The 27,940-nt window shown below is 39.3% G+C and overlaps 1 protein-coding gene across 4 annotated transcripts in view; it reads right to left on the reverse strand.

Annotated features, from left to right (window-relative positions):
* Positions 1-27,940, reverse strand: part of ABCD3 (ATP binding cassette subfamily D member 3) — a 71,754-nt gene that overhangs the window by 22,019 nt on the left and 21,795 nt on the right. For all 4 annotated transcript variants that reach the window (XR_006273916.1, XM_038412905.2, XM_043491285.1 and 1 more), the window contains exons 2-8: positions 21,498-21,534; positions 13,786-13,884; positions 11,826-11,914; positions 8,676-8,745; positions 7,544-7,641; positions 7,212-7,335; positions 4,034-4,090 (exon numbers count right to left, since the gene is read on the reverse strand). Coding sequence is in view for 3 of the 4 variants with exons in the window: in XM_038412905.2 (XP_038268833.1) it covers positions 4,034-4,090; positions 7,212-7,335; positions 7,544-7,641; positions 8,676-8,745; positions 11,826-11,914; positions 13,786-13,884; positions 21,498-21,534 (574 nt within the window). In the remaining variant the exon portion in view is untranslated. The remainder of the gene's footprint in view (positions 1-4,033; positions 4,091-7,211; positions 7,336-7,543; positions 7,642-8,675; positions 8,746-11,825; positions 11,915-13,785; positions 13,885-21,497; positions 21,535-27,940) is intronic.

Here is a 27,940-nt window from a genome sequence, read left to right on the forward strand (position 1 = left end):
GAGCACTTCCCCCTATGATCACCAAGTCCACTGCCCTCCAGGTGCCTGCTTCCCCTACTACCACCAGCACACCCCAGTCCTCTTTGAGTCCCTGCTTCCTCCCCCTCCACCGTTCTATCCCTCCAGTCCCTGCTGCTTCCCTCATACTCTCACACTCTTGCCCCATCCACACTGAATCCCCATTCTACCTCCCCACTCGCCGCCCCGCACACACACTGTTATTGTGTGTGCCTTCCATCCTCAGGTCTCTGATTCCCACCCTATAATCCTTCCCTGTAGAAGTCTCTTATTTCTGGTGCAATCCAGACTTCATACACTGTTCCCACACAGCAAATTAAGCTGCTGCTGCTGCTGCATGTCGGCAGCAGCTGCGGGTGGCAGAGATTAGTCTGGGGGCCCTGATATTCCTGAAAATCAAGGAATAGTATTCCAATTTGCACCAATTCCAATTCGTGCCATAGATTTCTAGAACATTCTGTGTAATTTTGTAATTGATCGGACACAGCATTCCAAAGTTATGGCATTGCAGATAAACGCCATCAAGTGTTGGACCTTGCTTCACTCAGCCAAAAAGGATAAGCATTTCTTTAAGCAATAATTTTACAACTTCAAAATCTTTGAAAAAATAGTATAAGTCATGCTATCACAATGAAGAAGGATTAAAGTGTGATTTCAATTCAAAGCTAGAATCTGGACATTTTAATAGGTGCTTATGTAACATGTTAATCTTTCAGCGTGCCATACCACATACATGGAAGTTTTTTTTTTTAATTTTAAAATCAAATCGCTTTTCTTGTAGTCACTTCATAGTTAATACTGCATTAACATAGACTTACTAAATTATGTAACCATCTGAAAACAGCAAGAATTTGGTTTATTTGAAAATAAATTTTATGTTAACACTGGCACAGGTTTGCCATGATTAGTCAAAAGATTTGCCACTTAACTATCTTGGTTTCAGAGTAGCAGCCGTGTTAGTCTGTATTCGCAAAAAGAAAAGGAGTACTTGTGGCACCTTAGAGACTAACAAATTTATTAGAGCATAAGCTTTCGTGCATCCGATGAAGTGAGCTGTAGCTCACGAAAGCTTATGCTCTAATAAATTTGTTAGTCTCTAAGGTGCCACAAGTACTCCTTTTCTTTTAACTATCTTGTTTACCCTTCTTCCAAACCTGACAATGCACACACCGGTTACTTGGTGCTGGAAACTGAACATTTTTGTTAATGTACAAAGTTTGTAAGATTTGGCTTTTAGACCAGTAACAGGATTGGAAAATACTTACTAATTTTACTAATTTAACAGATTTTTAATTTAGGTTGTGACATGATGAGTGTAATTTAATATCTCATTAAAAGGTGACAGGACCAGAAAGAGTTAATTAACTCACAGACTGACCTGACCCATAGCCAAACTTTAAAGAAGGTTAGGAAGATATGTAAATGATTAGAGCTTTGAAATGCATTAGAGCATTGTTAGAGATAGAAGGGTAGATGTTTGTTCAGGTCTTGATGTAAGCAAACAAGTCTTGTCTATTGCTATAGCTTTGATTCAAAGATCAAAAAAGGATTATTAACATTTATGAAGACATTTGAGTGAAATAGTATTATAGTCTATATGTCTCTTTGAAGGTTGTGGTAACCTGTAGCTGAACTGTTTAATGGATAAGTTACCCTGTGCTAATTGCCATGATGTTTAGGAGAAGGAAAGTTAAGCCTGTTGTTCAGGCCAAAGGCTGCTGGAAATGTATAAAAACCCTGGGACACGATCCTTCTTCATCTCAGATCTGCTTTGGGTTTCAAGAGGGGGAAACCTTAAGCCATAAAGATTGAGATCCCCAGTCACTGACTGGAGTCGCCCTGAATATGGACATTGGACTATAACTTACGACTATTTCTAAAAGGACTTTTGGCAACTACAAACTCATCTCTGCTATGTATCTGAACCTCAAGAACTGAATTCAAGTCTGTCTGTATATTGATCTTATAACGAACACGCTCTCTTTTCTTTTTTTTAATAAATTTTAGCTTAGTTATTAAGAATTGGCTATAATCGTGTACTTTGGGTAAGATCTAAGTTATACATCGCTACCCTGATATAACGTGACCCGATATAACACAAATTCGGATATAACGCGGTAACAGCGCTCTGGCGGCTGCGCACTCTGGTGGATCAGCGCATCAGCGTGTCTGAGCGGCATGTTAAGGGTGCCAGGGCGGGACCGAGGGGTTGGATAAGCAGCAGAGGGTCTCGGGGGGCGGTCAGGGGACAGGGAGCAAGGGGGGTTGGATGTTTTGGAGGTTCTGAGGCCGGGGTGGTCAGAGGATGGGGAATGGGGGCGTTGGATAGGGCATGGGAGTCCTGGAGGGCCTGTCAGGGGCGGAGGTGTGGATAGGGGTCAGGGCCGTCAGGGGACAGGGAACCGGGGGGGGGGGGGGGAGTTGGATGGGTTGGGGGTTCTGAGGGGTCAGTCAAGGGGTGGGAAGTGACTATTAATAACGGAAATGCTCGAGGCCAAAGCAAGTTTGATATAACGCGGTTTCACCTATAACGTGGTAAGATTTTTTTTGGCTCTCGAGGACCGCGTTATATCGGGGTAGAGTGTAATTGGACCTGGGTGTGTGGCTGATCCTTAGCGATTAGAAGAAACTTTTCTTTTATATGATAAGATTTTCAGTAATCATCATCATATCCGACTGTGTGTCTGTATGGAGGCTTGAGGCTGGGTACTTTAAGGGAACTGCGTTGTTTGGACTTCTGAGTAACCAGTGAGGTACCATAGAAGCTGTTTTGTGTTGGCTTGGTATATCTAAGTATTGGAATATCCACCAGCTTTTGAGGTTTGTCTGCCCCATTTTGTTTGCAGTTCACCCTAATTGAGTGACCTCAGCTGGTACCCACGGGCAGCATCGTCACAGGTTTACTACAACTTTAGCACCACTAAAACAGTTACCCTAAACAAAAAACTTTCATTTCCTTCATATAGCAAAAGTACAGTACACAGCATTCCCTGTTAACAAGGCAACATTGAAAGCAGTTGCATAGTGGAATCCAAGGTGATATCATTTGCTATTCTAAATTCAGAGAAATAAATGTGCTATTTCAGATGTAACTGAGAAGAAACTCTCCTACTAGAATCTTGAGACTATCACATGTTCTACAGTTCTGAAGTTTAATAATTATGCAGGTCACCTGTAGTCTCTAAGACAACCCTGTACATTCCTCCCTCTTGAGGCACAGACATAGACCCTACTATGAATTCTCTGGTGCAGTCTTCAATGTGAAATTATGGGAAATCAGTAAGCAACATTTATCCAGGGGAAAAGAAAGTGTGATGTGTGCTGAAGGAGTACTCCTTGAAAGAAAATCAGGCTCCCACTGTAAAGTATAACTTTTTTTTAATCTTTCTACAACTCATGAACAGAGGTAAGACGAGCAAATAGTAATGAAGCAAGAATTAGACAGAAAACGCCTGTATGAGGACTTTTTTTCCCCGAGAAGATAAAGCAAATAATTTAAAAAGAGCTTGTACTGACTCTTAAATTTTATATTAAATCTAAGATGTTGCTTCTCACATTTCTGTCTTCTGTCCCAAATCCTTTGCAACAAACAGCTCCCCTTTGGTGCAGTAGGTTTTATAGAGATAGGAAATATGTCTTGTAGAGTGTAAACAACTGTGGTACAAGACATAATCCAGCTAGAAAAGGTAGTGCACAACTGATTAAAGCCTTTTGTACAACTGATGAAAGGAAACTAAGAACCTGCAGGTCTTTTTAGAAGTCATCTGTTCTCTTGAAAGTCTCCAAATTCTCAGACATCAGGTTTTTTTATTTTGTTTCCTTCAAAATAGTGAGCTTTTATGGCACTTCAAAACAGTATGAAAACAGATGCCCATTTTTTGAAAGAATACAGTATATTTAAAAGTAGTTGAGTATGATTTTCATCGATCTCCAAATGGATATAATAGCCAAGACACTGAAAGGTTTATTTATTTATTTCAAGTATAGTAAACTTTTTTTTTTTAAATAGATTTACCTGAGCTCCTATGGCATTTGTCAACTTGAAGATATACAAAACTATATCCAAAAATGGCTGCAACAGAAAAAAGTTAGTATTAGAAGACACAGAAGAAAACATGGATATAAAGAGTCAATTAGATTTTGTAGCAAATTAATCGGGTACATACTTCAGTTAACTTAAATTTATAAAAGTATACATTCCATAATTAAACAAAATGCTGAAACAAAAAGCAACATTCCAGACAGCCTGATAATTTAGACTACATATTTTGCTCAGCAATTGAAAATGGCATCATATGTGCTTAATACTAATCATCACACAGCCTGCAGAGTACATTAAAAAAAATTATACTTCCCAATTTTGTTTAAGCTTGTTAAACTGAGCAACACAGGGCTAAATCCTAGCCTTTCTAAAAACAATCATGCAGAGTGGGCATGGTCTGGAATGAGGAGTGACAGCATACAGCTGGCCATGCATATGGCACAAGGGACATTCAACTTTAAAGGGCAGGATGACACCAGATTGTCATGACACTGCCCGATGCAGTTTATCACTTCTCTGAGTTGCAGCAACTCAACTGCAATTTTGGATGCTAGTTACTACATACTAGACTGGCCCTTAATCTGAAAGCCCTCCCTTTTGGAGATGTAGTTCACATCCCCAGCATACTAGCTAGGTGTATCGCCTAACACATTTGTGCTCTCTGAATTCATCCTGGCTGGCTGCTTGCACAAGCATAAAATGGTCTCCCTGGCACTGTAATATACCAGACGAAGGATTTCACCCTTGTGAGGTGTGTCCTAATGGTGGTCAGACAGTTGTTATGGGAGATAGAAGCCAAACTGAAAGGGGTTATTTGTTGATCAAAATATGTTAAAAAAAAAAAATTTTTTTTTTTTTTTAACTAACTTATGGCAATTTAAAACATTACAAATACTATCAGTTGATCTAATTGATGGGGGGCTTTTTGTTTGTTTGTCTGTTTTTTAATGGATCACAGGTATCTGAGTTGTGAAAACAAGAACTTAAAAAATGTAACTTCAACAGGTTTCCAATGTACGTTAGAACACTATGGGGGAAAAGTCACTGTTTTCTCATAACGAAGTTCTAATTTATTTTATCAATATTTATTTTATCAATATTCATCTTTAACACCTAAATGAAAGCTATAGAGTTTTTCTAATCTCACAAGTCTGAAGGATCAGACCAGGAAAAGCATTTCTTATTCCAGTACATGTTTTCAGAGTGCTGTATATTATATCAGAGATTGTATACATATTCAATGTAAAATTGCTCATACATGGTTACAGTAATTTGTGTATCCCTCAGAATGCTCTTATCCACCTGTGTCTACTTAAAGAAATAGAGGAGTACACGTTATGCGATAAACACCAATATCTTAAAAGCAGGAACCATAGAAACATACCTCATGGTAACTACATCTTAAGAAGAGATGTATCAATTGTGTGACTCTCCTTCTTTCTTACAAAAGAAAACATATCTAATAGTTTTAGTTTTGTTACCAATACCACTCATGAAACAATTTTCAAAATCTTTTGTTTACTTTGTATCTCTCACTCAGTTTGGTCAAGCAAGTAAATGTCATAGGACAAAGGCTGTGTTTGTATTTGCCTATAAAAAAATAGAGTGCAATGAACACAGACTGCAGTGGTCACCAACCGGTCAATCCTAGAGACTCTCCCAGTCAAACATGATCTCCGGCAGTGCAGCGGGGCTGCCACTGTGGCAGGATCCCTGCCTGCTCTGGTCCCACACCACTCCCGGATGTGGCCAGAGCAGCTCTGTGGCCCTTCCCCCCCCTCAGAGCCAACACCCCAAACCCCCTGCTGCACCCCAACCCTAGCCCGGACAGCCCTCTCAGAGCCAGCACATCAAACCCCCTCCTGCACCCCAACCCCCTGCCCCAGGCTCAGCCCGGAGCCCCCTCCACACTGTGAACCCCTTGGTCCCAACCCAGAGCCCACACCACCTCCTGAACCCCAACCCCTTGCCCCAGCCCAGTGAAAGTGAGTGAGGGTAGGGGAGAGTGAGTGACGGGGGTGGGGGGGCGGTGGGCGAGGGGGGGCAGTGAGCATTGGGGAGCAGCTTCAGGGAAGGGACTGGGTAGATCCTGGTTACCCTTAAATTCAAAAAGTGATCTTGGGCGTAAAAAGGCTGGAGACCACTGACCTATTGTATGATCCCATATACATGAATATTTCATTTTAATCTACAGTCATTTTCTAATATTTGGACTGAAATACTGCAAGGGAATATTCTTCTATAAAATTAAACTGGTTACTTTAAAGAAAAATATCTGTTTCATAGACATTTTTCTGTTGATCTTCGATTTTGTGAAAGTCTTTTGCTTCATCCAACCAGGTCTCAATGAAACATGCCAGACTAGATGCCACTATTATAAAATTGTGAAGCATTAGATTTATATTCACAACAAATCTAGCATTGTCCGACCAAACTTTCATGCAGGAGTAATTTCAAGGACAGAAAGTCATCCTAATAAGTATTTTTAAACCTGGTAGCTCTGCTCACTTACCCACCCAATTACTTCTGTACATAGAGCCAACTTCTAAATCACTTCGATAACAAAAACTCCTCCACTAAATTACAAAACTGCCTTCAGGATAGGCACTTTTGCTTCCCTGCTCCAAAGTTAGGAAACACACCTGAAACCATTAAGTAAAGAGGGCATTTCTTTATTCATTGCACCCCTTCCCACCCCTGAAACACAAACCACTCACATATTTAAAAAAGAGAAAAAGACAAATAAGAATGAGAATTTTCTCTCCCTTGAAAACTAAATAATTGACAAAAGACTGTGCTCTCACAACCTTCTCAAATTGTGAATATTAAAAGAAAATCAAAAGAAAAATTACTGTTTGTGGAAGGAGTATGGAAGGGAAAAAAAAATCACAAATAAGGAAAAAGACCATTGTGTAAGGAAAAATATTTCCCTCACATAACTGACTGAAATGAACTCACTAAATATAAAGTGGACTCAATCCTATACAGTAATTTATAAATGTGATCTCCCTAAACTCTGACAAGATTTATCACCCATACATTTATTCAATGCTATTTGTATTCCTTGACACTTGTAAATGTTTGCACAGTGTTTAATGATTCCAAATGACAACTATTAATAAAAGATTAAAGTTTTATTAAAGGAACTCACCTTACTAAGGTTTGAGTAGAGGTCCACTACACTGTTACAGAATTTTTCCACATCCTGTGTGAGCAGTTGATCTGGATTAGCTATTCTGTTGTCCAGATTTCCCATTTTATAATACGTATAAGCCCTAAATCATCAACAAAACAATGATTGAGCACCTAACATGAATCAATGATTCAAGTAGTATTAAATTAGTAGCTGAAAGCCACTTCAGAAAATTTATAAACTCCACAAACTATCCCATCTCTTATTTGATATTTATTTGGATTTATTTTACAGTTGATACAATACACTGCACTTTTAATATTTTAAGCATGAAAAAAGTTATGACTTACTGTAAATATTCCTCATAGAGGTATTTTGTGAGTCTTATTCGGAAGCAAAGCTTAAGTTCATTTAGCCCATACTTCAAAAAGTTATTTACCAGGGAGATCTAGGAATAAATAATAGTAATACAAGTTAATACAAACAAACCAAAAATAGTTAGATTAAATGTCATGCAAATTGCTTGCTTAAATTGGTGAAAGTACAAAACACAATTTTACCTAGTCAGCCTTTATACACAAATTGATTTACATTAAGACCCAGATCTTGCAAATGTCTAAAACATCAAAGTAGTCTCATTTAAGTCAATGACACTATTCATGTACTTAAAGTCAAGCAAGTGCATAATTATTTGCAGGTATCATGGCCTATATTTCTATTTCAATTTTAAAAAGCTCTGGATCATCAAATGAGTACTAACAGTACATACTATAATACTGATAAAAAGTTAAAACTGGTCTTATTGTGTCAATAGATTTAGCTTAGAACTCCGTTACAACCAAACATTTAATTCTCATAAGCAGTTTTAGAATGTATTTACCATCTTAGCCCCACACCCTACCTTTAAAATTGTATCAGCTTGTTTTCTGGACTATTTTAAAATTTGGTTGCATTTTTCTTTAATTAGTGAGAATCATTCCCCTTAATGTGCTGGGTTTATTTCCAGAACAATTTGTTTTAGCATTCCTAGGAGATATGAACAGGCTGTAAGTCACTTTAAAAAAACCCTGAATGTTAAAACAGTGTTTTGAAAGATGGTTAATGTGAAAAATCTTACCTTTATTTTGAATCTGCTTGAAAAACAAAAACTAATTATTTAAGTACCAGTAGTTACCTGATCACAAGCCTTGACAACTTATTGTCGTCAGTTGGCAACACGGATTTTAAATTACTCATCAATGCCAACAGTCAAACCTAGCAGTCTAAAAGATTAAGTAAGGGAAAGTCAATTCTACTGAATCAATAGGCAGCCAATAGAGAAACCTGCACTCAAATATTTCCCTACTTCTTACAACCAGAACGCGAAATCAAACCACCCATTCTAAAAACAGTTTACTTTTAAAAGTTCTGAAAAATTCATTTGGAATCTCTTCATGATTTCTGAATTTATATTTTAAATCGCTTTTAACAAAAAGCACTTACAGCAGGCATGGCAGCGATGAAGTTGAACAAGTACCTCTTGAAATCTTTTCTGCTGCGACCAATGATAGCACTGCAAACCAACACATGCTACGTATTAGTTGTGAGAGAAAGCAAGTACTACACACACACGCCCCCCCCCCACCAGTGTTTTCCCAGGGAGGGCAGACAGGTGATCCTGACTAGTTCAGGAGGGCAGAGGTAACAGGATATAAGAAAGGATCACTGTGGAAAACTGCAGTACCAATTATTGTATCAACAACAACGTCAGGTAAAGTGGAAGGTGGCTCACTGAAAGCCACCTGCCTTCTCTCCTTGTTCTTGTTGTGATCCCTAACATTAGAGGCTACAGGAGGAGCTCACTTATACTCTTCTCTGCTCCCATGGCACTTAGTAACCTTGGGTAACAAATGGACACTACTCACCCCAGCAGCTTATAGCCTTCGGGGGGGGGGGGGGCGGAGGGAGGAAAGGAAGGTGCAAAGTGGAAAAGTTAAGTTAGCAAAATATGTAAAAGAAAAAGGGGAATAAGAAACAAAAAAAACACAAGAGAAGATGAGATGTGAGAAAACAAATGGATAGGAAAAGAGAATGAGTACTTGCAACCATATCAGAACATGGTGTAAGGAGACTGAGTAGGGCCATCTGTCAATCCATTAAAATGGGTGGGTGGGAAACGGTAAATTTATTTTTAGGCAAGAATTTAACATACATTTAGAATCAAGATTTATTTTTCTTCATCTGTTTATTGAGAAAGTATAGATTTTTATTTTCAGAGAGATGGCAGGCAAGAAGGAAGAATCAACACCACCATTTAGTTTAAATACCACAGTAAATACATATTTTGAAGCAAAAAACAAATATGAAAACATAGGAGCAATGGAGATTTTTTTAAAAATTAGTTGAAATTGTTCAAAATAAATCTATTATGGCAAAAACTTTGAGATGAAAAGCAAATTGCTTCAGTACTGCATCAGTTATGAAATATTTAGCATCAGTAGAGCATGTGCATGCTACTATTTTCAACAACTGTTTACCAAGTGGGATTGAAGCTATAAATGTAAAAAGAATTTCTTACTTACGATTGCACTGCAAGAAAAATAAAATTGTACATAATTCAACAACTATATATATTTCTGATTATAGAACCATAGAAATGTAAGGCTGGAAGGAACCTCAAGAAGCCCTCAAGTCTAGCCTCCTGCGATGAGGCAGGACCAAGTAAACCTAGACCCTCTGACAGGTGTGCATTCAACCTTTTCTTAAGAACCTCCAGTGATGGGGATTCCATGCCTCCCTTGGAAGCCTATTTCAGAGCTTAACTACGTTTATAGTTAGAAAGTTTTTCCTAATATCTAACCTAAATCTTCCTTGTTGCATGTTAAGCCCATTACTTCTTGTCTTGCCTTCAGTGGACGTGGATAACATAGAAAATAATGTTGATTTAATGACTGCATAATTACCCAGCTCAAAAGCACTGTAAAATACATTACAGCATAACTGTAACAGGAAAATTGACTTTTTCATCTACTATAGGGAACACTACAGCAGTACTACATTCTGGATTGCTCTCTGTAGGAACAGTTAATTTCTATTTCCTGAGTAGATAGTGCCCTCAAAGACACCAATATCCAGGAAACAAGAAAGAATGACTGATAATATCTACAGTATGAAAGAGCTAACTTCAATTTAAAAAAATGCATCCCACTTTAGAATTATGTAACTAAGATTTTAAAAAAAAATCAAATCCTCTTTCCACCCCACAAGTTAAAGGGGGGGGGCATATACAGTGGGAGTCCAATAGAGGTCTGTGCTGGGTCTAGTACTAGTCAATATTTTTATCAATTTCTTGAATAATTGAGTGTAGAGTATGCTTACAAAATTAGTGGCAAAAGCTGGGAGGGGTTCCTAGAACTTTAGAAGACCAGATTGGATTAGAAATTAAAACGACTTCGACAAATTGGAGAACTGGTCTGAAACCAACAAGATGAAATTCAATAAAGACAAGTGCGAAGTACTATACCGAGGAAGAAAAAAAAATAAAAAGCACAACTACAAAATTAGGAACAACAGGCTAGGTGACAGTACTGCTGAAAAAGGATCTCGGGGCTGCAGTGGATCACAAATTGAAGGAGTGAGAACAATGTGATGCAGTTTCAGAAAAGGCTAATACTCTGGGATGTATTAACAGAGTTGTATGTAAAACATCAAGTAATTGTCCCATTCTACTCAGTGCTGGTGAGGCCTCAATTGGAGTACTGAGTCCAACTCTGGGTACCATCCTTAAGAAAGTGAGTGTGTGTCCAGAGGAGAGCAATAAAAATGATAAGAGGTTTAGAAAAACCTGACTTATGAGGAAAGGTTAAAAAAAAAGGGGGGGGGGACACATTTACTCAAGAAAAGAAGGCAGGGGGAAACCTATCAGTCTTCAAATATGTTAAGAGATGTTATAAAGAGGATGGTGATCAATTATTCTCCACATCGACTGAAGGTAGGACAAGAAGTAATCAGCTTAATTTGCAGCAAGGGAGGTTTAGGCCATGTCTACACTAGCGAATTTACAGCGGTGCAGCTGTACCGATGCAGCTGCGCCAGTGTAAGATTGCTCATGTAGCCGTTCTATGCCAATGGGAGAGAGCACTCCACTCGACATCATAAACCCACCTAAATGAGCTATGTCACACCCCTGAGCAACATAAATGTTGCCGACATAAGTGGTAGTGTAGACATGGCCTTAGGTTAGATATTAGGAAAAACTTTCCAACTGTAATGATACCTAAGCACTGGACTAGGCTTCCAAGACAGATCGTGGAATCATCCTAGCTGGAGCATGAGAAGGAAAGATTAGACAAACACCTGTCTAGGTGTCCTTGCCCTGCCTCAGCACAGGGGTGCTGGACTAGATGACCTCTCAAGGTCCCTTCCAGTGCTACATTTGTAGGATTCTGTAAGTGTAGTTTTATATGTTTTTCTTTTTAAAATATTACCATTTAATCAGTGTTGCAGATGTTCATATATCATGTCATTTCATATTATTTGGCTTAGACATTTCATATTTATCACAGAACCTATCTTCCACTATCACCACAATATCATTGTATATGAGAAACAAGACAATATTTAAAAGTAGCTACTTAAATAATATACAGGTACCTTTCAATGACTGTTCCATTTTGAATCATCCAAATATCACAATATGTGCGCACTATCAGCATAATGGCAATAAGTACCAAATAACCTGTCTAATAAAAAACAAGCAAAGCAAATAATTAATGTTTAGTAATGACAACACAAAAATTAAAAGTTTACCTAATGGAAAATCAGGAAAGTAGAAATCTTCCACTCCTTTTTAAGGGAAACACTTTGCTTACTTTATAGGACAGATTCTAATATGTAATGTTTTCTACAACAAAAGTCCATTACTACACTTGTTATCTGGAAGATCTCTTTTATAGAAGAGGTTACTTTTCTGCATTCTAAAAGCTGCTATGGTTTATTACATATACCTACGGTATTTTTAGTAAAAGTCATGGTCATGGACAGTAAACCAAAATTCATGGCCCATGACCTGTTCATGACTTTTACTGTATACCCCTGACTAAAACTGGGGAGGGAAGGGTGGCTCAGGGGAGGCCCGAGTATTGGGGGAGCAACAAGGGTGCTTGTAGGCGGCACAGGTGCTGGGGGGCGGGGGGCAGCCCAGGGAAGTGCCACAGGTGCTGGGGATGGGGACATGGCCCGGAGGACGCTGTGATGCTGGGGAAGGGGACGTGGCCCAGGGAAGGGGGCGCATCCCAGGTAAGGGCCACAGGTACTCAGGGGGGAGGGGTGCAGCCCAGGGTGGCGCCACAGATGCTGAAGGGGGTGGGGGGTTGGTGGGGCTGGGGCAGGTTTCCTACCCAGATCCTGGGAAAACTGGCAACCCCAGCTCTTAGCTCCACGTGCTGCCTGTGCTGTGCCCCAAGCCCCATTTCTGTAGCTCCCATTTGCTGGGAACCACGGCCAATGGGAGCTGCGGGGACGGTGCCTGCGGGCGGAGGTAGCAGATTGAGCTAAGAGCTGAGGGAGGGGAGCTCCTGTCACCCTTCCAGGGATCCCCCCCAGGTAAGCACTGACCTGCACCCCAATCCCCAGCCCTGAGCCCCCCCCACACCCAAACTCCTACTGCTGAGAGCCCGAGACTGCCCCTGCAGCAGCCAGTGCGCCTGGCCCAGCGACTGCCCGAGCTGCGTGGGGACTCCTGGGACAGCCACACCGGGCTGCTGCAGAAGTCATGCAGGTCACGGAATCCACGGAGCCTTACATATAACCCACTGAAAACTACACCACACATGACACAAGTATTCTAACAAATGGAGAGAAAGTGTAGACATGTCAAGGAACAAGCTTATGTACCAAATTTAAGCATTTAGGGTCAACTTTTCAGCCTAGAAAGCCAACCAATGCAATCTGTAATGAGCCTCTAATGTTTGTACATCAGAACTTTCGTTCAGAGTTCAACTGATTCTTCCATTCCAAAAATATCTTCAGATGCTTACAAAATATACAAGTTTGGTGTATGGAGACCCCCGGTTGGTGCATACAGCAAAGAATTTTATCTTGCAAAAAACTGCAGTCTGAGCAGTTTTCCTAGGAAGATATTCATTGATTTTGGCCAAAATGGCTCTCTAGTAGGTGGAACTTGGCCCCCAAAAGCTAAATCATGATTCACAGTGATGGTTATTTACCTCTGGAAGAAATTGCCAGGAAAGGTAATCAATTCTCCATCATATATAGTAAATCAGCACTAGCTGTCCTTCTAAAAGATACTCTACAGATCAACCACAAGTTACTGGGCTCAATTCAGGAATTACTAAGCAAAGTTCTATGGTCTATGTTATAACGGTCAGACAAGATAACTATTTAATTTTAAAATTATCTAGAACTTCAATTTCTAAAATTTAATCAAAAATAATGTTTTTTCTTTAATGTGCCACTGGTGACATGCTATTTTTCTAGTCTAGTACAAGTAAGAGAGCAATGTATTTATGTTTTCAGAGCTATGATTACAACAAAAAGCTACATGACTAAGAAGTTTCATCATTTTTATTTGTAACTGGATGGCAATGCTTACCTCTTTACAAAATGTTCTAGGGACCATTATTTTCAGGATTCGACATATTCTTGCAACGAACACTCTGTCCACGACTGCTCGCTCTTTTTTCCCTTCTTTCTGCATAGCACGGACAACATGAGACAAGAAAATTTAAATCTTTTGTATTCAGTTAAATTGTTACAACAAGCAGATACGACCTTTTCCCTATCCACATTATGAACAGGTTGCCTTGTGCGGTATCTTGACATTTCTCTGTAATTAAAATATGTTACAATATACCTTAATTACATGCCATGATTTATAAAATTGTAGTTCAATACTTAGTTACAGTAAGAGTTATAAAAAACTAAACTAGATACAAGCAATGCAGACCAGAAGCCATAACAATAATTGGTACAGTATCTATGAGTGCTTTTCCAATATTAATAAAAGTAGCGCCATCAGATAATACAGACCTTAAATTTGTCATCTCAAGATTGCTAGACTATAGAAGACATTACCGTTTTGATTATGCAGTATTTTTAAAAATATTCCCTCTCTTGTCAAGGAGTTAGAGAAAAAAATAGTTCATGTTAATACTATCATATATACCCATTCATAAGCCGAATTTTTTTAGTACAAAAGGGAAGCATCAGAGAAGGGGGTCGGCTTATGAACAAGTATAGAGAGGGAGAGGTGTGACACAGCCCCTCCCCCCAACAGAGGAAGCAAGGATAGGCAGCAGAGCCAGAAGGGAAGAGGCGGGGCCAGAGTCTCTCCGTTTCTGGCCACTCTGCTTTCCCCCAACCTCCAAAAGCAGCTGCAGCTCCGGGGCTGGCAGGCTGCAGCCGTGCCGCTTGGTCCCACACACCAGAGCAGCCTGCGGCTGTGCCGCCCAGCCCGCTGGAACATGCTGCGGCCATGCTGCCCGGTCTGGCCCACCGAAGCAGGCTGCAGCAGCGCTGCCCAGCCTGCTGGAGCAGCTCCAGCCAGGCCAGACACATCCTCCCCTGGCCCTCCCCAGATAAGGTGGGAAGGGATGGAATGGGGAGAGTGGGGGTTCTGAGCTAGGGGTGGGATCATGTGGGGGGTGGTCACAGGGGTTACTCCCCTGACCACCAGCTTCTCCCCCGCAAAAAATTTCCCCACCAGTTGCTGTCCTGGCCTGTCAGGGTAAGCAGCTGGCACGCCAGGACAATTTGTTTACTTAGGTTTACCTCCGTGCCTGCAGATGCTCAAGGTAAACAAACCATCTCGGCCCACCAGCGGCTTATCCTGATGGCCCAGGAGCCAAAGTTTGTCGACCCCGGAATTATAGGTTATATGTTTATTTATTATTTATAATTATATGTCTTATGAATGGGTCATAAAAATTTTCCATTTTTACTTATCCATCTTGGGGGGGAGAGGGGGGGTTGGTTTATATATGAACCGGCTTATGATTGAGTACATACGGTAATCTTTCACACTGGGCTCCATTAGCATCAGATCAGTTTACCTATTTTTTTAAGTTACCTTAAAACAGACGATATAGAACAAGAGATACTGACAAAAGGCTCATTTTAAGACTCAGCAGAACTGAGTAAAAATTAGATTTGTCCAGGGTGGATAAAAATCAATGATTTTTTTTTAAAAAAAGTAAAAAAAAATCAGTTTTTAATTTAAACCAGATTTTTTTGATAAAATGCTTTTTGAGGAAAAAACCTGTCTAAAGATAGTTTTAATTAAGATACGTTATAGCTCAAAGATATCTCCTCATGGAATAGGGATTATAAATTCTAATTCTATAGTAAGAGAATATATTAATGTAATGTTTAAGAAAAATTTTGTAAATGAGTTCCAATAGTTCATGGATGAGGGACCCAATCTTATGGAGTTCCAGGGGCTTCTGTATAGATTATTTAAGTTAATCTTTTTATCTACCCAATGGAACTCAGTGCTCAGTCTAGAAGATACCATGCTTAATTTTGCAGTTCTCAAACTGTGGATTTGTGCCTCCAGAGATAACATGCTTAACAGCAAAAAATGTTTTAAAATAAATAAATAATATACAGAGGTGAGAAATAACAGATCTCAACTCTCTCATTCCTCTGCAAATCTGCGTACACAGTCAATCCCTTATCTCTCTCTAAAAGTGCAACGTTTCAAAAAGTTCAATGAATAGAAGATTGTTGGGGGCAGAATAGATCTGGATAAGGAGAAGTCTGGAGATAAATGTGAGAAGGGAGGGACAGGCAGCACAAACAGAAGTGTAACTGTTTGAGCTGCATATTACAGAAGTCTTGAGGTCTTTCTAAGTGTAGCCTTCATTGATTTGAGATCTATCATACCATTCTCTCACTAGAATGAAAAACCTACAATGGCAGCAAAAATAGGTAACTGATGAAAAAATTGCCCGGTTGGTTTATGCAACAAACTCTGCGGATGACTTTCCGGATGACTGAGAACCCACACTTCATTAATATGGTTCAGTCATTAAGACAAGGATATAGTCCACCCAACAGAGTAGATGTCGCAGGCAAATTTCTGGATAAAGTGTATGAAAGACATTGATCAGTGTGCAAAAGGTCTAGAGGGTAAAATTGTTAACCTGAGTCTTGATGAGGGGAGCAATGTCCACACTGATCCTGTTGTATGTGCTTGTGTGAAAATAGAAGAAGGGAATGTCTTCTTTACAGAAACAATTGATACATCAGGAAATGCACACACAGCAGAATACTTACAAGTAGCAGCAGTAAAAGCTATAACAAACTGAAAAAAAATTCAAATGTCTAGTACGCTGCTTAGTCACAGACAATACTGCAAATGTATCCAAGATGAAAAGAAATTATTTAGAAGAGAGTCCCAAGCTTAAAACATACGGTTGCAGTGCTCATTTGATGCACTTCCTAGCCAAAGCCTTCAGTGTTCCAGAAATAAAGGCTAATGTTGTTGAAATTGCAAAATACTTCCGTAACAACCACTTTGCAGAGCTGCTCTGAAAAAAGCGGGAGGAACCAGGCTAACCTCCCACAAGACATGCAATGGAACTCAGTAGTGGACTGTTCTGAGCACCGTATAAAGAACTGGCCTACTCTGATGACAGTTCGTGAACAAAATTGTGAAAAAATAGATGGCCAAAGTTTCCTCACATGCTGAGTATCCTGAAGCCTATTTCTGTAGTCTTGAACACAATGCAGGGAAATAGCTGTTTTATTGCTGATGCTGTTGAAATTTGGAAGGAACTGAGTGAGATCTTAAAAAGAGAAATATGCAATGACAGAATTAAATTACAAGCATTAAAAAAACGAATGGGACAAGCACTATCTTCAGTTCATTTTCTTGCAAATATTCTCAATACTCGGTACCAGGGTCAAACCTTAACTGCTGAAGAAGAGGAGTTAGTTATGACATGGACATCCAGCAATCATCCCTCCACAATGCCAACTATGGTAAACTTCAGAGCTAAGGGGGAACCATTCAAGAAATATGTGTTTGCTGATGATGTTTTAAAGAAAGTCAGACCAGTGAACTGGTGGAAGTCACTTAAGCACTTGTATTCAGAGAGACTGCTCAAGTGATAGTCTCACTTTTAACAGCAGTAGCTTCTTCTGACAGTGTAGAAAGAATATTTTCTTTTGGACCAATTCATTCCAAATTGAGAAAGCATTTGGGACCTGAAAAAACAGGAAAGCTTGTTTTTCTTTTCCAGATTATGAACAAACAGGAAAATGAAGGGGAAGACAACTAAGTTAGCTCCAGAAGCCAATATATTACATTTCTCATGTTGACCTGGCTGACATATTTAAAAAAAAAAATTAAACTATTTCATTTAACTATTTTAGTTAAACAATTTTAACAAAACCAAACCTGATTTTAAAAAACTTGAATGTTTAAACTCAAAAAATTCATGTTTGTTTTGTTATAATATTATATGTTTGCTGTTGAAGAAAAAAATCCAGAATGCATAATGTTTTAGTTAAATAAATCAATTTAAATGTCTGTTTGGTGATGTTCTCCTCCTAATACAGCATGGCAAGAAAATCCTCCAAATATTAATGATTAACATGTTGAATTTGAGATAGTTCACCTCCCAACGACTTCATAAATATCTGCTTCAATTACCTTTGGTAAATTTAAATAGCAGCAAATCTATCTAACAATCAAGCAAATATAGTAACAGTAAGGCCCCGATTCTGCACACTCTTATACGCAAGATATCCCACTGAAGTCAATGGGGGTACTGTGGTGCATAACATGCGCACAAATGTTGGCAGGATCTTGGCTTACAAATGCAGTGAACAGACAACAGATTAGGCCACAAGAAATTCTAGCAATGAACATTTATCTTGGACCATTGGCTTGACGAAACTCTCAGGCCTTCTCTACTGTCTAGAATTCAACAGTTATAACTGAACCAATGGCATCACATACAAACAGGTCGTTATGTCTATAACAGCTCTTGCAGGTTTCCATCACATCCACACTAGCACGGATCTAAACTGTTCCACTTGCAACCTGCTCTGGATACCCATCCCACAGTTCCCAACACAGTTTCCAGAAACAGGACATTCTGGAGACTTCAAAAAGATAGCTGTGCACTGAAGCATTAAGAGGGTTACTTGAACTTCAGGTAGCCTGTGTCCATACCATCACTGACAATGGTTCGTGCATTGTATTCAGCCCTGCTGTAAGCAAGTACAGTCCAAATGGTATTTAGCACATTTATTAAACTGTTTGAGAACATTTACTTGTGGATGCAGAACACATTACAAACAGGCCAGAGCCAATAAACACTTTTTAGCATGATAAATTTCTCTACTGTACACCGGCCTAGGGCTATGTTGCAGAAATTATACGAAAAAATTGCTTTTTGTGCAATGCTGCTTAATTGTTCTGGAAACTATTACAACCTAAGTTCCCTATAAGCTGTACCAGCCTATTTAGCACCACGCAGGCACTCAGAGAACTCGCCCAGGAACCGGACGGAAGAGCAGAACCCCTCCCCTGGCTCTGAGGAAGGGGCGCCTATTCTGCAGCCCCAGCACTGACACAGCGGGGAGAGGCGCCTCTCCCGCCCCCAGCCCAGGTGCTACAGCAGTGAGAGAGAGCTGGGAGAGTCCTCTCTCCCTGCCATAGCCCCGAACCATGCTCCTACACCCTAAACCCCTCATTCCTGGCCCCACCCCAGAGCCCGCACCCCCAGCCAGAGCCCTCACCCCCTGCACCCAACCCTCTGCCCCAGCCCTGAGCTCCCTTCTCACACCCCAAACCCCTGGGCCCTACCCCAACTACATAATTTTGTTACATGCACCAATATGGAGGTGATGTATGTGTCACACATCACCTCCGTATTGGTGCACGTAACAAAATTCATTCCGCACATATGTGGGAAATATTAAAGGGAACACTGATTACAGCGCATTAAAAACATAGAGGTGCCCTGCAAAGTATTTCTTTAAAAATTGGGCTTGTGCTCTTTTTTTGCTTCTTTATAATGTAGGAAAGGGACACCAAAGTTGTTTTTTATTTTGTTTTGTTTATTTTCTGTGCTTACTTTTCAGTTTAGAAGTATCATAAATGTCAAGCCCCATCTTCTCTGGTTTTGGTGGAGGATGTGCTAGATCATGTTTATCATGAGCTCTCATACTAATTGAAGGGGTGGAATAAAATCTTGAAGACATACATTCTCACTAAAGTGTTAGTCACTGAAATTAAATACATTGTTAATAAAAAAGCCAAACAATGACTAAAATATCACTTCCCTGCCCTAACTTTCACTTGCTTTGTTCTTAAAATATCAATTTCTCTAGGTCTCCAGTCACAGTGTCTTTCCGGACTAGAAAGGAAATGAATTTCTAATATTAAAAACAAGCAGAAAAAACATTTCAGGCCTTGCTTATGCAGCATAAAGTGCCTAGTACTGACATTTACTTTTAGCATCTCTTGAAAACTCTTATTTTATATTGTACTTGAAAATCAAACACAAATTTTGGCTTAAAAAGGTGAATTTTATTTAAAAAAAGAAACCTGAAAATGTTGAACTTTCAAAAGGCTTTGTTTTTCAAAAAGGATTATAATTATGTCAGATTCTACACTAATTTCCACACTGAAAATTGGGAAAAAATATTAGCGATGATCACTTTAAACATCAAATGAATTATTCCAATCAACTAATGCCAGTGTTTATAGGCAGTGATTGTTACAAGACACATGGCTAAACTTGTAACACTGGATTATTTAATGTTTGTAAAGTACTTTGATACAAAAAAGGTCAGCATTTTACAATCTGCTTCTACCCCACAAAATGGTCCTGATTCTTCTCTTGGTTACTGTGATGTGATACTGCAGTAACTTCATCAAAGCCAATGGTATTACACTAGATTTACACTAATGTACATAAGACTAAGATCTGTGCCTAGCTATCAAGAGCAAAGGCATTTTCTCATGTCATAAGATTTATTCATAGTAACAAAGAGGGTGGGACCCTGCTCCCATTGTAGTCAATTCAGCAGGACTGGGCCCAGAATCTTTCCAGCCATTCCTTTGCTATAGCTAAATTATCTGTTACACAGTGAAAAAATACTGATATAGAAACGTTTTAAAAATTATCTTGTCTTAGAGTACAAGATGATCTTGGAACTAAATAATGCACGTCTCTCAGCCTCTACAGATAAGGTCCCAAATATACAGATCTTATATTTTTGTTTGTTATATTTGTTAAAAAGACTATCTAAAATGTACTTCTTTGTTTTGCTCCTGCTGCTTAATACTGCATTAACAGTCTGACAAGGGTCCACCCACCCTTAAAAAACACTTTTTTAAAAAAAAAACAAAAAACCAAGAATGCTAAATCTGGTATTCCAGTTTTACTTGTGTACTTTCTTTACATATCAGGGCTGATCTACAGTTGAAAAAGTTGTAAAAATACAATTAAACTGATCTAGCAAACTTAAGGTAAATTTATTTAAACAGGATTTAAAACAGTTTATGTGCTTTAACATTAAGGCTTTGCACTACTGTAGGTTGACTGATTTACAATTCATTTAGTTATTCCATGCAACATTTCTAGTCTAGGCCAGAATTCAGAACACTTTACCAAAAACTATCACTAATTAGACTCTCTCCCCCATATTTCTAGAACAGACTACCTTGGCATATTATTAAGGGATAGGCATGCTGAATCTGTAAGATGTCCTTCCGCCAAAAGTTAATAAAGCACAAAAGTTTAATAGACGTTAAAATTCTAGAGTGGCTAAAAATCTCCTTCTACTACTTCTTTAGTGATCATGGAGTTTTCCCAGGCACACAAGACCTGAACATTTAATAAAAGACAGAGACAAACAAAAACAAACAAAAACAAACGCCATCAGGCCTTTATTATACACCATGACAAAGCAAAAAGGCACAAGGCTATTTTTTTTTTCCTTTGTAAAGTAACCTTTAAAGAATCTGAAGACATTGAAGCCTGATAGTTTCAAAATGTACCCATTTTATTTATTAAATTTATAAAATGCTTTGTGTTTTTAAAGAAAGTACTGAAGCTTCCTTTTGTAAGGGAAAAACAAGAACAAACACCCCACAATCCAGTACTCAAAATCTAGAAACCAACCACCACAAATCTATGCATCCTCTTAGCTACATTAGTTCTACAACTACGATAGCTCAGATTTGGAAAGAATACAAGAAGTTCAATTTTGGGAAGAAGAAGATTAATTAAATCTAAACCATATTTCATTGATATTATTTAAAATAAAAAAAGAAATAATTACCTCATTGTTCTGCAATGTTGGTTTTTCATTTTTCTTACTGTGGAGGAAAAAAGGATTTTACTTAGCTTTTTTCTAACATTTTTTGGTACTTAATTTTGCAATATCTTGGCCTCTTTAGAAAGTTTTAAAAGAGCAAGGAAATTTTCAGGAAAGACATGGTATCTATATAGTACAGTACATAAACTGTACAGTAAAGTATTTTATGTAATCTGGGAATTGTAAACACACTTTATGCATCTGTACCAAATCTAGTTCAGAATTTCTGGTCATTTTGTTTACCTTTAGGCATACAGTAGAACTAAACAAGCTGCCAGAAGTCTCACCTGATACTACAATCTTTAAAAAGATTAAGTTTATGTTTTTGCCTATGTTAGACAAGTCTGATTAATCACTTCAAAGAACACTAGATCTTAATCCTTTAATTTCTTGCACATAATTACCAAAAACCGTGGACTGATTTGCTGAAATTATTAGTCCAGATTTCAAATATTCTAAGCACATTTCTGTTAGTTTTCCATATTCATACCTGTAAATCTTGAAGTATTTACCAAGTATATTATTGGAGAACATCAATCTAGGCATTTACCTGGCACTCCCATCACTATTGTATTTGAGTACCCTATACATATAAATGGATGTCATGTTCTGAATATCCTTAAGGGATGGAAAGCATTATCACCCCCCATTTTATAGAGAGGGAATTGAGGCACAGAAAATTAAGTGGCTTACACACAGCAAGTGTCTGACAGAGCTGGGAACTGAACTCCTATTTTCTTAGTTCTAAACCACTGCCTTAGCCATAAAACCACTCTTTTTCAAAACTATGTATTTAACAGAAACATTACAACGTTTTTCATTCTGATGGTAAATGAAAATACTGGTGATGATAAAATACTTAATCCTGGGACTTTATGCTATATGTTGTTTTCTATATTATACATTGCTGGGATTTTCATATAACAAATGAAGACTCTCCAAGCATATCTGCAGTTGCTCCATTGACTAAAACGGAGAGATCTCTGCCCAGGTACAAGTTAAAAATCCAGTCATTTTAGCTTTAAAGTTTCACCCCATATACAGAAGCTGAACCAGTATGTTTTGTATGGCATTTGACATGTAACTACAAACAATTTTATAATAGAGATTATTATTTTAGTTAAACCTTTTACAGAAGAATTTAGACTTCTTGAAACCAGATTTCTGAAAGAACTTTTTTCCCTCCTGTATTTCTCAAAACAGTTAAAGAAAACTTCATTTACTAACAATTGTCATTAATTAGGAGTTCAAAGTACAAAGTCTCTCCCTCTCCCATATTTCTAGAACAGAGTACTTTGGCACATGAGAACACTGAATCACTGGAAAGGAAGAAAGGAAGAAAGTAAGTAAGGTAAGTATTCAGAACACAATAAATTTAAATTTAAACATGCTCAAAGTTTAGAGCATACCCAAATTAAGTTATCTCAACAAACAGATTAGTTTCAAAATAAGTGTTTAGTAGAGGCCCTGAGGCTGTAACAGCATGCAGTTGCAGATGTCACCTCAGAAACCCAAGATGGGGCATCAGAAGTAGCAGGCAAAAAGAGGCAGGCAGCAGCAGCAGCAGCACCAATGTCTGTGCTGGGTGGCTACTAAAGTGCCTACAATGTGTCCAACCATCCTGCCACGGCAACAGCAGCATCCTCCAACACTTACGCCTGATAGCTCTGTTCTGACTGCACTGAAAAAGGGTCCAGAACCAAGTGTACATTTTAACAAATCCCTACTGGAAGGATCCATGTGTGTCATGGCCCAACAAGAAGAGAACTGAACTACATAAAAGGGGAGGAGGTAGGGGAGGAAAAGGGAAAGAAAAAACAAAGAGGATGGAAGAGGAGACCTGCAAAGCGGAGCAGGGAGAGCAAGGAAGGCTTTGCTGGTGTAACTATACAGGTCCAGTGACACAACAGCACAATTAGGAGAGATGAAGCAATGGTAATTTAAAGTTCAGTGTTTCACAAGTCACGCATGCCATGAACTTCACAGCAGTGACAAGGGAATGCTTGTTTTATAATCAACCCCTACAATGAAAAAACCAGAGAAATGTAAATTCCATTACATAACACGAAGAAACTAACAACTGTCAGAAACTAACAAGTGAATCCATTGTCATTTTAAATAGTAAAAGTTGTATGTTTAAGCTATAAGGGTATTTGGTTGATAAAAAGCTGTGTCACAGAGTATTTGTTACAAACTTACTTCTAAAGGCTGATTGCTGTAGGGTTTGTTTGGTTTCTTTGTTTTCCCCTCCTTAAGAGCCTCATTTCTTCAGCTTGGTACACACTGGCACTAATCCAGATTCTATTATCCTAGTGTAAAGCTTTCTGTAGGAACTGTGGTTACATGTTCAGTGGATTCAGAGGCCAAAGAATACCCTCTAAATCAGTTAGCAAGACTGGTGGCTGTGAGCAATACTGCATTATGTTGTGACCAAATACATTCGGGTTTAGAAAAAGATTCTCCACTATTCCAGGCCTATCTCTTACATACAAAGAGGGTCACACACTTAGTGCTTGGTTTACATAAGCAACTGTCAGGTTTCAGAGTAGCAGCCGTGTTAGTCTGTATTCGCAAAAAGAAAAGGAGTACTTGTGGCACCTTAGAGACTAACAAATTTATTAGAGCATAAGCTTTCGTGAGCTACAGCTCACTTCATCGGAGGCATTTGGTGGAAAAAACAGAGGAGAGATTTATATACACACACACAAATCTCTCCTCTGTTTTTTCCACCAAATGCCTCCGATGAAGTGAGCTGTAGCTCACGAAAGCTTATGCTCTAATAAATTTGTTAGTCTCTAAGGTGCCACAAGTACTCCTTTTCTTTATAAGCAACTGTGTACTTGTGGCATCTCAGAGACCAACAAATTTGAGCATAAGCTTCCGTGAGCTACAGCTCGCTTCATCGGATACATTCAGTGGATGCTGTAGCTCACGAAAGCTTATCCTCAAATAAATTTGTTAGTCTCTAAGGTGCCACAAGTACTCCTTTTCTTTTTGAGGATACAGACTAACACAGCTGCTACTCTGAAACCAAGCACTATGTGTTATCCAGTGTAAATAAAAATGACTGTTCAGATGTAAGGGCCATCTAAGAGGTACCCAGATGGCAGAATATTAGTTCAGCTGTCTCCAGCAACCAAGAACGTAGCTGAGGCTGGAAGCGTTGTAACAGAGAAATCAGGCAGGGAGCAGAAAATTCCCAGAAGATTTGGATGTGAGTAAAATCTTGATGGTGATATAAAAAAAGTGTCCTGACAGAAGAACATGTTGTAGCATCTGTAGGCCAAGCGAATTGCACACCAGTGGCTTCTTGCATTCCTCCATTCCCCACCACAAGCTCCCTGGGTGTCACCCTCCCATCCAACTCTTTGCCCAGAAAGATAATGAAGCAAATAATTAAGCAATCAATTTGCAAACACCTAGAAGATAATAAGGTGATAAACAACAGTCAGCATGGATATGTCAAGAACAAATCATGTCAAACCAACCTGATAGCTTTCTTTGAGAGGGTAATTAGCCTTGTGGATGGGGGGGAAGAGGTAGATGTGATATATCTTGACTATAGTAAGGCTTTTGATACTGTCTCGCATGACCTTCTCATAAACAAACTAGGGAAAAGCAACCAAGATGGAGCTACTATAAGGTGGGTGCATAACTGGTGGAAAACCGTTCCCAGAGAGTAGTTATCAGTGGTTCATGGTCATGCTGGAAGGGCATAACAAGTGGGGTCCCGCAGGGATGGGTTCTGGGCCCGGTTCTGGAGTAATTCTTCCACTCTACTCCGCGCTGATTAGGCATCAACTGGAGTACTGTGGCCAGTTCTGGGCACCACATTTCAGGAAAGATGTGAATAAATTGGAGAGAGTCCAGAAAAGAGCAACCAAAATGATTAAAGGTCTGGAAAACATGACCTATGAGAGAAGATTGAAAAAATTGGGTTTGTTTATTCTGGAGGAGAGAAGACAAGGGACATGATAACAGTTTTCAAGTACATAAAAGACTGTTACAAGGAGGAGGGAGAAAAATTGTTGTTCTTAACCTCTGAGGATAGGACAAGAAGTAATGGTCCTAAATTGCAGCAAGGGCAATTTAGGTTGGACATTAGGAAAAACTTCCTGTCAGAGTGGTTAAACACTGGAATAAGTTGCCTAGGGAGGTGGTGTAATCTCCATCATTGGGGATATTTTTAAGAGCAGGTTGGACAAACACCTGTCAGGGATGGTCTAGATAATACTTAGTCCTGCCTTGAGTGCGGGGGACTGGACTAGATGACCTCTCAAAGTCCCTTCCATTTCTATGATTCTATGAATCCTGTCCCATTGATTTTAACGTCAATGGGATTTGGATATCGGCAATGGCATGTTGCTTATTAACATTTTTTGGAACAAACGCCTCACCTGCAGCAGGTTTGCAAGGCTGCAGCCAGAAAAGGAAGCACTGGGAAGTGCCAAGCATGCAGGTTTGAGCAGCTGCAGCCTGGAAATGAAGCATTGGGATGCACCTTCCCTGGCCGTCACCCTACAAACTTGCCTGAAGCCAGTGCTCAACCCATTCCAGCACTTCCTTCTGGGGAAACCAGAAACCAGCCTGCCCACACAGGGACTACACGGGAGATGGACTGCAGCCCAGAAGCTGGAGCAGTGTGGCACCTCTCTCTGCACAGCCTGGGCTGCATCCTGCTGGGGGACTGTACCTAGAGAAGGAATCACTGGGACATGCCGACTTCTGATTCCTGGAGAGTGCAGAAGTAGTATGGTGCAGCCCTTCCAAATGTCCCACACTCCCATTCCTGTAGAAAACCTCTACATCTAGCGTGCAGCCCCACACCGGGCTGTTCCCTGCCACAAGCAGATTTGCACGACTGCAGCCAAGGAAGGCATATCCCAGCACTTCCTTCTCTGGCTGGTGCCTTGCAAACCGGCCTTCCATTTATTAGTAACTGCCGGATAATAGCAACTTTTTGCTGGCAACAGAGGAGTTGCTAATAAGTGGAATTTACAGTGCGTCTTCTTGCAGTGGCAGAGAGAAGGGTATTCTCAATGAAGAGTCTATAATTGTGGAACAAACTTGCATGTAAGTCAAGCCACAATCTCACCATTTGCAAAGCAAGGTGCAACATACACATATAAACAAAAAGACTTCCCTAAACAATTATGCAATAGTTATACCTACACAAAAGGAATTCACCCTCACTCTACTCTGTAGAGAAATGTCAAATGGATAAGGAAGAAGAGCTCTATCTTCTTGACATAATTTGGATTTAAACAATTATTGTGAGGTGTTCAGGTGTTTTGGTGATGAGTGCCATAGAAATGTCTATAATTAAATAACTGTTGGTAACAGACAAAAGCATCAAACAAAAAGTATAGTTACAGTTGCTTAGGGCAAATAACACCCAGTTCAAAACCACAAAAATCAGGAAGTATGGAATAAAGCCATACTCAATTCACCTTCCCAAATGGACACACCCAGACAGTCTTTATCACAAAAAAAGTAAACAGTTATTGCAATACTGGGTGTTGCAGCCATCTAGACAACTTTAACTCTGCTCTCTGTATGATGATGCTGTATTTCCTAGTTTATGTGGTTTGATTTGGGTGATGTTTGTCCTTTAAAACTTTAATCATTTAAGGACTGTTTGACATATTGGATTTGTGAACTACTGTAATATGTTGCTATTAATAAGAAGTGTTCACAGGGAGAGCTACAGTGCATGGTGTGTAGAGTAATTGTTATTGTGGGCCAAGGAAGAGGGATATGGTATTACGGCAGGAGTCACCAGATGGTGCTATTAGTCTTGCAAGTTATTTTTTTTAAATGTGAACAGCATACAGATTGGGAAAAAATGTATTGTTGCTAATTTTGTGATGAGAGTTATTTTGGAGGCCTGTTGAAAATAGCAAGAGTGTTTGCTCTATTCTCAATATTTCAGTTGCTTCCTTCAAACCAAGCATCAGTTTTTGGAGTAAGATTTCTGGAAGAGGATTGCCTTCACTCTGTCTGTGATGACCTCTGTTCAAGGACTGGTGTGTACAGCATAAATAAATGAGTTACATTTAGAAAGTAACCTGACTCCATGAAATGGATTTCCTTTTCAATGAGAAACCAACTCGCAATGCTCTGAAACGAGTGGTGAAAGGTTTCCAGTGTCCCTGAAAAACCATGTTCACTTCCAAACTATGCAAGTAGATCAAACACTTAAGTACTGTATTGTGCAAACAGCGGTTCTGAAATATTTACAGGAGGAAAAGCCACTTCCTGAATTTGTAAGTGTGTTTTGGAATTTGCCTTTGTTTCTGCATTGGAATACACATAAAACTTAGGTATGGTCCCACAGTTTACTTTGAGTATCAGGCTTGAAAGTGTACAGCTGTACATCCAGTTGTTAACCATTAGGAGGGGAAGAG

Source organism: Dermochelys coriacea, chromosome 8 (genome assembly GCF_009764565.3).
Source record: "Dermochelys coriacea isolate rDerCor1 chromosome 8, rDerCor1.pri.v4, whole genome shotgun sequence".
Taxonomy (NCBI): domain Eukaryota; kingdom Metazoa; phylum Chordata; order Testudines; family Dermochelyidae; genus Dermochelys; species Dermochelys coriacea.